The sequence below is a fragment of the Ictalurus furcatus genome, chromosome 1, assembly GCF_023375685.1.
Source record: "Ictalurus furcatus strain D&B chromosome 1, Billie_1.0, whole genome shotgun sequence".
NCBI lineage: Eukaryota > Metazoa > Chordata > Actinopteri > Siluriformes > Ictaluridae > Ictalurus > Ictalurus furcatus.
Genome location: NC_071255.1, coordinates 13319383 through 13332714, shown reverse-complemented (window position 1 = coordinate 13332714; position 13332 = coordinate 13319383). Strand labels below are relative to the sequence as shown.

The 13332-nt window shown below is 38.4% G+C and overlaps 1 protein-coding gene across 1 annotated transcript; it reads left to right on the top strand.

Moving 5' to 3' along the window:
- Positions 1 to 1117: 1117 nt before the first annotated feature.
- On the top strand, positions 1118 to 12858 carry has2 (hyaluronan synthase 2). The gene is made up of 4 exons (XM_053626994.1): positions 1118 to 1207; positions 5570 to 6196; positions 8850 to 8951; positions 9853 to 12858. The coding sequence occupies exons 1-4, from the start codon at positions 1181 to 1183 to the stop codon at positions 10780 to 10782; spliced, it is 1686 nt and encodes a 561-aa protein (XP_053482969.1). The 5' UTR covers positions 1118 to 1180; the 3' UTR covers positions 10783 to 12858.
- Positions 12859 to 13332: the final 474 nt, after the last annotated feature.

Below are 13332 nucleotides of genomic sequence, written 5' to 3'. Positions count from 1 at the left end.
CATTTAACATTCATATCTTTTTTTTTTTTCTACTTCCACCAAAGGCTCTGGAGATCAGGGAGGTTGTGGACACTGTGTGTAAAGTATTACTGTTTCAGCAACAACTGCTCATCAAATGTAGACATTATATTTCTGTTCATAACAGATACCGTTTATTTGAAAAACAAATTATTAATACACGTGCATTCATGTAATGACAAGGCAGAAATTTCCAGTGCTGATCCCATAAAGTTCCTTTCACGCGCGCCATTTCAAACAGATTTGGAAATACGTCTATGGCGCCCCCTTCTGGTGCGTACGACCATAGCATCCATTTCCCTTCTTATTGAATGGACTAATTGATGAAGAATTGCTATTGGCTGAAATAGAACGCACACAAAAAAAAAAGATCACAATAAAGACGTTTTATTATACGACAGTTTTACTGACATGTTGCTCATTTATTCACACGCATGCTATTAAATTCACCCTAGGCTGAGTATCTGGAAAATATATCTTTATCTTAGGGGATGTTTTACTTTCTATCCATTAACAGACATACCTGTGAAATAGTGTTAAAATACTGCTGCAGTTAAACAGTTTAAAGCCTCTATAAGCTTGAGTTTTAAACACACTCGGGTTAAAGGGGATAGTGCTACCAGTTCGGGAGTTTCAATGAGTAGCACTTTTTGCCTCCTCCAACAAATTTGCTCCTCCTCGCCCCCTGAACCTTCCCCCTATTAAAACAACTCCCAAAAACCCTGCCGGTTTTAAAAGCCTCTTCCAAATGGACACGCTACAGGAAGCAGCACAGGGTGGCCCCATGCTACAAATAACAATTATAACGCATTATCTCACAGTTGTACACCAGTGATGCCTGAAGAAACTTGAACCAGCAGTACAGTTTGTAACTTTTTCCCCCCACTACCTTTGGATACTTTTTTAAACACTCCCTTGTTACTATTTGACAAAAAATGACAGTCAGGACGATGCCACAAGTTCTGTCGATCATACTGAATGAGTGTATTTACTGAGGAGGAAGACTACAGCTTTGCAAATCATCAGCTGTGAACGTGGGGAGACTTCATGCACGTTTTCTCTCAAGTTCCCCCAAGAAACTCGTGCTCAGAAAGTTTACTGCAGCTGCTGCCCTGCCAACAGAGTCTGCTCGGATCTGCACCCATCCTGAAGGACCACAGAGATGTCATCTCAAAGTAGCTGCTTCAAGGTAATGAATCCTCATTTTGATCCACGTCCTGATCCGCATCCTACCACAGGCGACATTATCTTCAGTGTAAACCAGCACTGTTCCTTAATGTAGTAAACGCAGTAGTACCTTCAGCTGTAGAATGAATGGAGTCGACATCAGGCAGTGATCACACTGAATCATGCAGTAACTAAATTCTCTCGAACATCTGTTGTTTTTTTTGTTTGTTTTTGTTTGGTTTGGTTTTTTTAAAACCTACACCTCACATTTCATTACACAGTGTGCCATGGTGTCCTTGTGTAGAAATAACACTTCGTAACTGCACTATTTCCACGCCTTACACAGTACAGATTCACAACCCGCGCGAGCTGAACAGCCACAGCTGATGTTGCGCGCGCACTCGTTTAACCGGAGCCACGGGTTGCCAGATTTCAAACCTATAACACGTTTAAAGTTAGTTAGTTAGTTCGTTCGTTAAAAAGTCGTGCTATGTAATTACAAATAAAAACGTCTAAAATATACATGAATTAACACAGTGCTGACTGAGCAAGGCTTAATGTTTAGTTCAATTAATTGTGTACGAATTTGACGCGATGTGGTTGTATCCGAATTCAGCACCTTAAAGAGCTCTTCGAGCACGTCCAGTATTGTTGTATTTTGATGTGTAGAGTCCATGTAAACGATCCCAAAATATAGCCGTGATTATATAACTACTAGTCAATGGTCCCCTCAGTCCAACATGCTTAAAATATAGAAATTAAGAAATCCCAATCTGGCAACACGCTTTCTCGGTGATGTTTCGTTCAGACGAGAAATATTGATTTGGTCTGGATTCATACAAGCACTGTTTTAGCTGTGCTTAGCTTTTTAATTCCAAGGTGGAGTTCTATGGTTTTACTATATTTAAAATAACTATTAACACTATAACTCCCCCAACCCCCACCCGACCCCGCCCCCACCACACCACACCACACCACACCACACCACACCACACACCCACACACAAAGAGCGAGAAACCTGATGCGTTACGTGCTGCGCGTGCGTAATTTAATAAAAAAAAAAAACTGAATGTGACGTCATGGGCTTGCTTCCTTTTTGCCCCTGAAGTAGTAAGTTTACATAGCAAGAATATGAAATGACCCACAGGAATGTCTTCAGACAGGAAAGCTTTTATGCTTCATTCATCTCAGATATTTTGGTATTTGGTCCTTAGTCCTCAAGGATCTACTAAACTGCAACTGGAACTTTTCCTCATTTCATATAACTTTTTTGATTGATGCTGTTACACACCAAGAGGGTTTTTGTGATTTGGTTGGCTCAGGCACTAATAATCCATGTTTAGATTGTCAAATTAAAGCTAATTAATTAACGCTAGTGGATTCATTTTAATAATTAAGGAAGTTAAGGGGAAAATTAATCAGTTTTAGAGAGAAAGGTCAAAACCCCTAAACATAATGATTTCTAAAATCTCTCAATTACATGTTCATTATAATCATTAGTACAGTGATCTCAAATCCTTAACCCCATAGATACTAAATCATGCATGTGTGATCATAGTGTGTGACAGGAATCCTGAAGAGCAGCTATGGTTATTAGGCTGTGACCTTATGACCCCACTGTCACAAGTAATTTGGGCAGCGACCTTCAAAAGTCCTTCAACAATCACAATTAACAAGTAGATAAGATTGTATGGCAATAACTATGGCTCTTTACTTGTGATTAGGTCATAACATCAATCATCATTAACCATGATCGCTTAATCCTTAGTTGAAAGGGAGCAGTAGCCCTATTACAGATCACTGTCTCTACATACACCAGATGTTCTTAAAGTTTTTTGAGTGAGTTGGAAGTGCTTCTGAAAGTGCACCATGCTTGTTCCCTCTTAGTACAGTGGAAATAGTTTGTGGGAGCATAGGTGAGATAATCAAAGCCAGACAGGAGAAGTCAATGAATGGACAAAGTTCCAGAGCTAGGCAAATGATACATGTGAGAATAGTCTGAGTATTCATTTAAAACGAGTCTGTGGCAATACGATCACCATTTAGGTGGTCATTTAATAAATTCCAGCACATTTGATTCAACTTGGAGATAATTCGAAAATGGCTACTCTGAACACATTGTCTGAAATGTAATTGTAGTTCTGTATCAACAAAAATACTGTCAGTTACCAATAACATCTGGACTTTGGGGATGTGCTATTAAAACTATCATAAATCTGAAGAAACTGCTGAGGACAGGACGGTCCAAAAAACTGTGCACTTGGACAAAATGAAAAAGAAAAAAAAAATAAGTCCTTGCTGTGAACTGACAGTCATTTGGTTCGGTGATGGATGCTTGCAGTTTCACTCTCATTAGTTTTTCAACCAACGAATCCGGTCAAAAGCAACGAAAAAGTTGAATGATGAAAAAGATAAATGACTGCATGCTAAAGCTGTACATTAAGCATGATAACAGAGACTCAAACACAATGCAAACATGATTAAAACCTACTTGGAATGGAAGTTAGATGGGGCATTTACAATATTAAATTGGCCATATCAGACCGCAGCATTAAGCTGTGTGGGTTAACGCAGTCTTAGAGAATAGTTCATGAGGTTTAGAAGATATTACCTTAGAACTAACTTTGTTGTATTTTCTAAAGGAGGACACAAATATACATTAAAGAACAAAATAAGTTAAGATGGTATAGATGTCCATTTCTGTTTATTTTATTGATACTTTATATGGTGATATTTCATGCAAATAAAGCATTGCTCAGGTAAAACTATTGCAGTGCTGCACTTCATAGCATTGAGATTTACATGTGCGGTTTTAGGGAAGGCAATAGTAGTAGTGATCTGCTCCTGAATAATTATCTTCTGCCATTAGGATTCCGCTGTACTTTCCCACACATTTCCTGGCACTGGTTACAACTGTGTGTTAATGCTTCTTAAATATAACATAATCTGAAAGCGGCTGTTGTAACTCTGAAGGAAAGTCCATGTCTGTAAACTTGCACCAGATTTTTTTCAAGGCACAAAAGCACAATTAAGCAGTATACTTAGTGATGAGCACTTTCTGATCGTGCACTGATTGATAAGAACAGTGCACTTTTTTTCTATAGCTGGAGGCAAAAAAAGAGTTAGTTTTGCAGTGCAGCTTTACTTTAGCTACGGTGCAGTATTTCATCTACGTTTGTAGCCGGTGTTTAAGTTTTCCCCACTGAAAATGATTCAACTTTCCAACTCTCTTGCTTTGCAACTCCTCCCTTAAGGGTCCTTAGCTCTTCTGGAACACCGCCAGCTCTGGGAAGGCAATGCTATGTACATGCACTTACAGGCGATGAGAATAAATGTAACAGCTTTACATCTTGCAACATGGGAAATAGTGGATTTGATATGGTGTAATGTGTTTTGTTTTGATGCATTTGGGTGTGGATAGAACTCAAACTCTTCTCAAATGCTCTTCTCAAATTATTGCCTTCTGGTCACTTAATAGAATAAGATCTCAATGACAAGGGTATTGCACCATCCAGGTCAGAGTTAATCAACAGCAGCAATGATTTCATACACAAAGGACAGTGTTACTTTCAATATCACTTACTCCTTTGATTAATACTTGTAAGCATCTAGACATGGGACATGGTTTATCATGCAGGCAGTTGTAGCACTTTTAAATGAGCACTGGGGTTCACCCAGGGTTTACGATGGAAAGAAAGGGTTGTGAAGCAGCTCTGGCTTTTTAGACATTAACGCAGCACGTGTCGCAGTCTAAGGTGGAGCCTGGAAGGTCTAGAGCGTCAACACCCTGGGTCTTGTAAACATGATGACGTAAAAGGCCATAGCATGTGCCAGTTATGCTAACTCCATGCATACTCCACACAGTCCTCCATAACAGCTCCACCTCTGCAAAGCTAGCTCTGTTACTTAAACTACAGTGGAAAAATATCCAGATCTGGGTGTTGAGAGTAAATTATTCAAACAGCATTTGTTAACAAAAGAGGTCTTCCCCTGAAATAATAATACAGAGAGCCTTTAGCATTCAAATAATCTGATATTCACTTCTCGTGTCTTCCAACAGAGATATAAACATATGATGTCAGGAGGGTGGTGCCCTGCAACAGCGTCTGCCAAGCAGATGGGAAACTGCATCAGTTTGGAAACTTGGAACAAATGGCTATGAAACGCACTCAAATTTTGAAATAGAGAAAGGAGGGGGGAATGGGAGAAATGTCAGACTGTCTGAAATATTCTGCTGCTTTTGCTGTAGATGGAGGCTTGTGTGAATTTAAAGATGCATGGTGGGCAAGGCACAAAATGATGCCAGCTTGTTCCTTAATAATCTTCCATGAATTCACAATAAAATGAGCTAACCACAAATCTTTTATTGTTTTTTATCATCAGATGAAATGTGATAACCTGGTCACCTACTTGAGGATTATTGGGACAACACTGTTTGGTGTCTCGCTGCTAGTGGGAATCTCTACTGCCTACATCATGGGCTATCAGTTCTTCACGACTACAGGCAATTACCTGTCCTTTGGTCTTTACGGAGCCATTTTGGTCATTCACCTCATCATCCAGAGTTTGTTTGCGCTGTTAGAACACAGAAACATGCGGCGGTCCATGGAGACACCAATCAAACTCAACAAATCACTGGCACTTTGCATCGCTGCCTACCAGGAAGACCCCAATTACTTGAGAAAGTGTTTGATATCAGTTAAGAGGCTCACCTATCCAAACATCAAGGTCATTATGGTGATTGATGGGAATAATGAAGATGACGGCTACATGATGGACATCTTTCGGGACATAATGGGCCGGGAAAAGGCAGCCACCTATGTCTGGAAAAATAACTACCACCACCTAGGGCCAGATGAGAACGAGGAGTCATACACCGAGAGCCTGCAGCATGTCGCTCAGCTGGTGCTCAACAATAAGTGTGTGTGCATTATGCAGAAGTGGGGAGGAAAGAGGGAAGTCATGTACACAGCCTTCAAAGCCCTGGGGAAGAGTGTCGACTATGTGCAGGTGAGTCTCTGAACTAACTTGGTCTTGCCAAGCTAAATAAGGCAGTTGTGGAAAACAATGGAACTTTTGTGCATGTTTAAAAACGTGCCAGTGCAATGTTTGTAGTATGGGGGGCTAAGGGAAGTGACTGTGTATTTAACAGTGATGCTCTTCATTAGGGATCTGCATGAGCTGCCATTTACACACCTCCTGGTCTTTTCAGAATGATTTACAATTGAAATACAAATGGTACAAAATTCATAGTACAGTTTAATGACCTTACAGCACATCATTCATTTTTTTTAATTAAACATTCAGCGTTTTTAAGAACATATTTTTAGCATGCCAAGAAATTCTACAGGATTACAAAAATACACCATAAGTTTATTCATGTGAAAAGATAAAACAAAGACCTCTGTATTGAAGGAAACCCACTGTAGTGAAGCAAACTTGTTCTGGCCATTAGGGCTTCCTAAAACCATTTCAATAAGCAGGGAAATCAGACTAATGAACGAATATATTTCCTTGTTTTTGCAAGCCAAGCCTGTTGCTTTCCTACACAGGTAATCATGGCAGGGACGCTTGGGGAAACTTTTACAAATGGTATGATTTTGTCTACTCACCACCTGGTTCTAATGAAATGCCTGACCTCCATGTGGACAGGGATAATTGCATTTAGCATATCACCAATCTGTCATAGCTGACTACCAAAGTGGGCTTTTCCCTAACTGTGGGGTCTGGATAGATGATCTGACTTTGAGCTCCAGCAGGATAGGCAGTTCTTGGTCTCCCAGTGTTTTCATTGCACCACTGGCTTATATCACTCTTAATCTTTGACTAGACATCCATTGTTTCAGAGAAATCTAGATGTCTCAGTAATGAAAAACAGAGTAATGAAAAAACCACCATCATTATCAGAGAGGGAGAGTAAATGCAAATTGAGTCATTTTTCTCATTTCCAACTGACAGAAATAAGACTAGTCACCAGTGATGACTACATGATCTCCACTGATTTCAGGACAGATTCCAGCTTAATTCCTAGTTAAGGGATTTTTAAGTGATCTTAATATATTGAAGGAGCAGTGGTAGAACAGTAGTTAAAGGCTCTGCGTTGCTGATCAGAAGGTCAGGAGATCAAGCCCCACTACAAAGCTATCACTGTTGGGCCCTTGGGCAAGGCCCTTAACCCTCAACTGCTCAAGTGTCTAAATGAGATCAGTGTAAGTCGCTCTGGATAAGGGTGTCTGCCAAATGCCGTAAATGTAAATGACTGATTGATGTTAGAGTATTTTCCGTTGACAGTATGTTATAAGATGGTGGAATTCATGTAATTACTGTATCTTTGGACAGGCTCAAAATGACTGCGGGTAAATGCTTTCTAATTGATTAGCGTACATGCTTTATAATCCTGAATGCTGGAGAGTTCATTTAAGACATCAAAGTTAGAGAAAATAGTCTGCTTTTAAAAACATTGATTTAATGAAGTAACTAATGGCCTGGTAACTAATGCCTTTGTATGGGCTGCATTTCTACATTTTGAATTTTTATAAGGAAAATAAGTAAAACCTGGTTAATTTCATTAAAACCACAATACACCCACCCCCACCCTGTTTCTGTGATTAGCATATTTGAAATGTGAAATCTTGATGTGGAGAAAAGGGCTAAGTGTTAAGTGCTAAGTGTTTTGAAATGCTCAGGACTGAATCAACAAAACACCAATACCCCTGCATGCCTAATCATGTTGAGTCTGTTTTTTGTGGGCTAAAAATGTAATCATGCCCAATAAAGGTATGAAAGAAAGTCTTTTAGCAGCATACAAAGGACATCTGTCTATATGTGAAAAGCTGCAGGCTGAAGATGGCAAAAAACAACCTTCATATTTGAAAAGTGCAGCCATCAGTGTAAAAAAAAAAAGGAGCAGTTTTTAACTTTGTATGAAACTTTTCCTTTATATAACCTTTCATACTGTCACACTACAGTTAAAATGTTCTTTAAAAAGTATGTGGGAATGAGGTGGTAGATGCAGGTACCTTCTCAAAGTGTGTTTGCCAGGAATAATCGTAGTCGGTACAGGGGATAAAACACAATGAACCAAGGTCATCTGATACATATCCTTAATGAAGGACCAGATAAGCAGGCTAATGGCAAAACCAGAGAAATTTAGAATGTAAAAAGGAACAACACCTGAGCTTCATCATGTGCACTAAAACACACTTTAAGTACACAAACATGGCAGGGCTAATAAAGTATAGGTGAAACCAATTAACATCCATGGTAACAGGGTAACAAGAACAGGTTTATAAGGTGTATATAAGGGAAATAACAAACAAACAAAAAAAATGCAGTATGGTGGATCAACACAAGAGTCCCACATTTCCCCTTGGGGCTCAGTAAAGTACATATTCATCTATTCATCTGTCTATTCATCTATCAGTCAGAATCAAATCCAACACAGTGTAGTACAACTACACCGTGGATATTTGCAGCTCAATATGATGCAAAATCTTAGAGTGCAGGTTGCCATAGAATCCTACATGTAATGGCTGCTATGATAGAAGGTACTATTTTGATGAGGAAAATGGATTTTAAAAAAAGATGATTATGATCTGATATACGAATGTTCAGGGTTTGTGTTGTTTCTAAAAGGTGTGCATGGCTTGTTCTGTGTTTCCAGGTGTGTGACTCGGACACCATGCTGGATCCTGCTTGTTCAGTGGAGATGGCAAAGGTCCTAGAGGAAGACCCCATGGTGGGAGGAGTTGGGGGAGATGTACAGGTACCTAGGCTTTCAAACTTCTACTGTTTTATTTAGTTCTACAGTATGAACATTCCCCACCTCTTAAGGTGAACATGCTTTGACCACCTAGCCTTGGACACACAAGTATATGGAGGTTTCTCAACCAACTTGTTGCTCTACTCTCTTAGAACAATACCTAATTAAGGTATTTTAGCTTCCAAAAAAAGATTCCACTTGGAATGTCTCCTGATTGGGAAACACTGTGTTGTAAGGATTCATCCAGAGCATGGGTTCCCAACCCTGGTCCTGCACATTTGAGTGTTTTCCCTACTCTAACACACTCATTTCAACTCAGGAAGGGTTGTGAATTAGTTAAATCAGGTGTGTTAGAGCAGGGAAAACACTAAAATATGCATGACCTAGTCCCCCTAGGACTAGGGGTGGGAACCTGTGCTCCAGAGGGTCAACTGAAGAAGGGGTTCTAAGTTTTCTGAGAGTTTACCATTTATTATATATATAACCAGAAATTGTTCAAATAAAATAAAATTGCATATAACAATTAAATTCAGTATCTTTCTGCTACAGTCTAATGCTGATGAGGATTTTTTTTTTTGTTCATGGTTGTTGTAGTTGTAAAAGGATGGGTGGATTATGTTTAATGGCTTTTCTTGGTCTTAAAAAAACATCTGTATCCACACACCAAGGATATTGTAACTTTTTCTAAGTACACTGATGTGTATATTAATGAGCATCCCATATAGAGTCTCATGATGATTCTCAGTCCCGCAGGTTTCCTGCTGTCCCTGTTTGATTTCCATGTACTGTATTTCCATATGTGAAGTATAATCAGGATACTCGTATAGCAATTATATTAAATCAGAACTAGGTACCTGCATCTTTCCTTACATGTGTGACTTTGTTTGTCCCTGTATCCCTGTAGATTCTGAACAAATATGAATCATGGGTGTCCTTCCTGAGCAGCGTGCGCTACTGGATGGCCTTTAACATTGAGCGAGCCTGCCAGTCCTACTTCGGCTGTGTGCAGTGTATCAGCGGCCCATTGGGAATGTACAGGAACTCTCTTCTCCATGAGTTTCTGGAGGACTGGTACAATCAGACGTTCATGGGCAGCCATTGCAGCTTTGGTGATGATCGACATCTCACGAATCGTGTGCTAAGCCTTGGCTATGCTACTAAATACACAGCACGCTCCAAGTGCCTGACTGAGACTCCTATCACATACCTGCGCTGGCTCAATCAGCAAACACGCTGGAGCAAGTCATACTTCCGAGAGTGGCTCTACAACTCTATGTGGTTCCACAAGCACCATCTGTGGATGACCTACGAGGCAGTTATAACTGGCTTCTTCCCTTTCTTTCTTATTGCCACGGCCATCCAGTTGTTCTACCATGGTCGCATCTGGAACATTCTTCTCTTCCTACTGATTGTACAGGCTGTGGCACTCATCAAGTCTTCGTTTGCCGGCTTTTTGCGAGGCAACATCGTCATGGTCTTCATGTCTTTCTACTCAGTGTTATACATGTCCAGTCTTCTACCAGCAAAGATGTTCGCAATAGCCACGATAAACAAGTCCGGTTGGGGTACTTCGGGGAGGAAGACAGTAGTCACAAACTTCATTGGCCTCATCCCCATCTCAGTCTGGTTCACAATTCTATTTATCGGCATCCTGTATACCATTGTCCAAGAGACACGAAAACCTTTTCCAAATTCTGAGAAGATAGTCTTAATAATAGGTGCAATAGTGTATGCCAGCTACTGGGCTGTATTTTTGACTTTGTACATGGTTCTTATAGCAAAGTGTGGCAAAAGGAAGAAAGATCAGCAGTATGACATGGTGCTTGATGTCTGATGTCTCTCACTGTGTTGTCCCTCCCAACTCAAAGTTTACATTGTGAACAGAATGTTCTGCTATTGGTTCTCCATAGGTGACAAAAATGACTCCATCAAAGAGAGCTACTATTGCTGCTGTGACTTGATACCACGGACATTTCTTTGAAATTAATAAGGAAACACCAAAAACCCTAAACAAGTTTCAAATAGTTGATTTCAGACTGTTACTTTTATACTTTTTATATCAAAAACCACCAACTAAACTTTCTTTTCCTTCTCGTCCATGAAACTGTTTATTTTCTATGCACTTTTATATATTTCTCTCTTTCATCAGACATGATGCTTGACAAAGATCTCAATGAACAAATACCTCACTGGTTATGTTTGCATTGTGTGATTGGGATGCAGTCATGGCTCATTCTTTTAAAATAATTTATTGTGTTTTTTAAACCTTGTTTTATATATATATAAATATAAATGTAAACTTTTTTTAATGAAGGCCAAACAGAATGTGTTGGGCATGCTGTATTTTGTACTTGCATATTGTATTTCTTTTCCTTTTATATAGACAAGTTTATTTTTGCTTAGCCATGAAAGATTCTTTATTTTCATGTTAAAAATATATGAGAAAATGCATTGTGCATTTAACTGTTATTACAACGAATTGTGCATCCGACCAAAAAAAATGTGAAGCTGGGTTTCGTGTTTGCATTGATCACAATAAAATGCAATTCTAGAAACAAGTGATTTACAAGGAAGAAGACTAACCTGTGTTATTGAAAAGTATTACCTGACAAGAAAACCAGCATATTTATAAAAATAAGAATAATTTTTTTTAAACACTCTGTGGTTCATTGTTTTATGCCTGATTTATTGTATTTATGTACATATATCTGGCCTGTCAACTGTTACGAAGACTGATCAGCAATCCATCACATTTCAGACAAAGTATTTGCACACAGATAAACACACGTGGATTTCTAAACATGTCCAAAATCTAATGCCATGACTCTACTTTGGGGTAGCAGTATGACATTTTCTTCAATGTGATGTGTTTTTATTATTTATGATTTAAATGAGCCTATTGACAAGTATCTAATAATGCTGATGCTGATGAGAGACATTTGAATACTAGATGTGATGTCAAATGAACTGAACTGTAAACTCAATTACAGACATGTTTTTAAACAATTTCTAAGCTCAAGAGCAAGTACATCAACTGAGGGCTGGAATTTAAAATTGACTATGAAAGTATTTTCTTGTAATCTAATTATGCAAAATGTTATGTAGGCAGTATTATTATAAAGCACTTTTTGTGTTTGTGCCAAATTCTTTTACTATGCATACATAATGTTTTTTTTTTCCTGTTGTTTCCTTTTTACACATTATGTTTTGATTTGAATTTGTTTTTCTAATAAAATAATTTGACTTCATGGTCAATCTGTATTTTTTATTTTATTTTTAGCATTAAAGAATTTGACTTTATGGATGAAGAAAGTAGGATCTCTTGAAGAAAGTATTATGATCTATTTGGCCAGCATGAGGGGGATTTCCTCTGTTAGTCTGTTAGTCTGTGTATTACAAACAGGGATGAGGAGAAGAACAGAGAGCTTTATCTCACACTGCATTATAAGAATTACCATGGTGAAGTTTGTTTACAATACACAAATAGGGTGGGGTGGGAGAAACCAAAAATTTGGTCAAGACATCAACAATGTCTCATGAATTAAATGTGATGCCATTTTCTTATAATACAGTGCTGTTAAATGCCTGATTCTGATTGGTCAGGAAGTGTTTTCAATAACAGCATGGCTCTGACAATAGCTCTGGTTGCATGGTTTATATTAATGTGCACATTCTAATATGTTATTGTTACTATAGAAACAGCTTACACAGGGACTTGTACAGCAACAACTCCACATAAAAACAGATTTAAACTCTCTGTGTAATTGTTGAAACGTTTTCGTGAGGTGTTTATATAGCATTTTTGGAAAGACTGTAACATGTCAGGACTTTGTAACAGCCAGAGGTAAAACTGTTCCTTTAAGTCTTCCAACATGGGAAACTCTTCCAGACAGAGGGATTTTGCACTTGGCAGTTTCTTGGTATCTCACATTTATTTATTTATTTATTTATTTATTTGGTTTAACTTCACGAGAGAAAAAAGTAGGAAGAAGGTAACAGGAACTAATTTGCAAATGTTCCACAACATTAAACATATAAATATAAAACTATTCATGAATAAAAAGTATAACAACTCATTCTTTAATAAATAAATAAATAAATAAATAAATAAATAAATAAATAAATGTTTTTAAACAATTGTTGGCAAATTGCTGTGGTATAAAAAGAACAAAACACTTCATGATGTGTTATTGTAGGGGGAAAAAATGCTGGTTTGATTGAGGGTTTGCTTCATTTCAGGTCATATCACACCAGTCTACTGGTTGATTATTTCCTAATAGCGTCCTGTCGTGTTTTATTGCTTACATATCCGGAACCATGCGTGAATTATTTACATTAGCCTCTGAAATTGGGTGATTCTGTCCAAGTATCCATGCATAAGCCC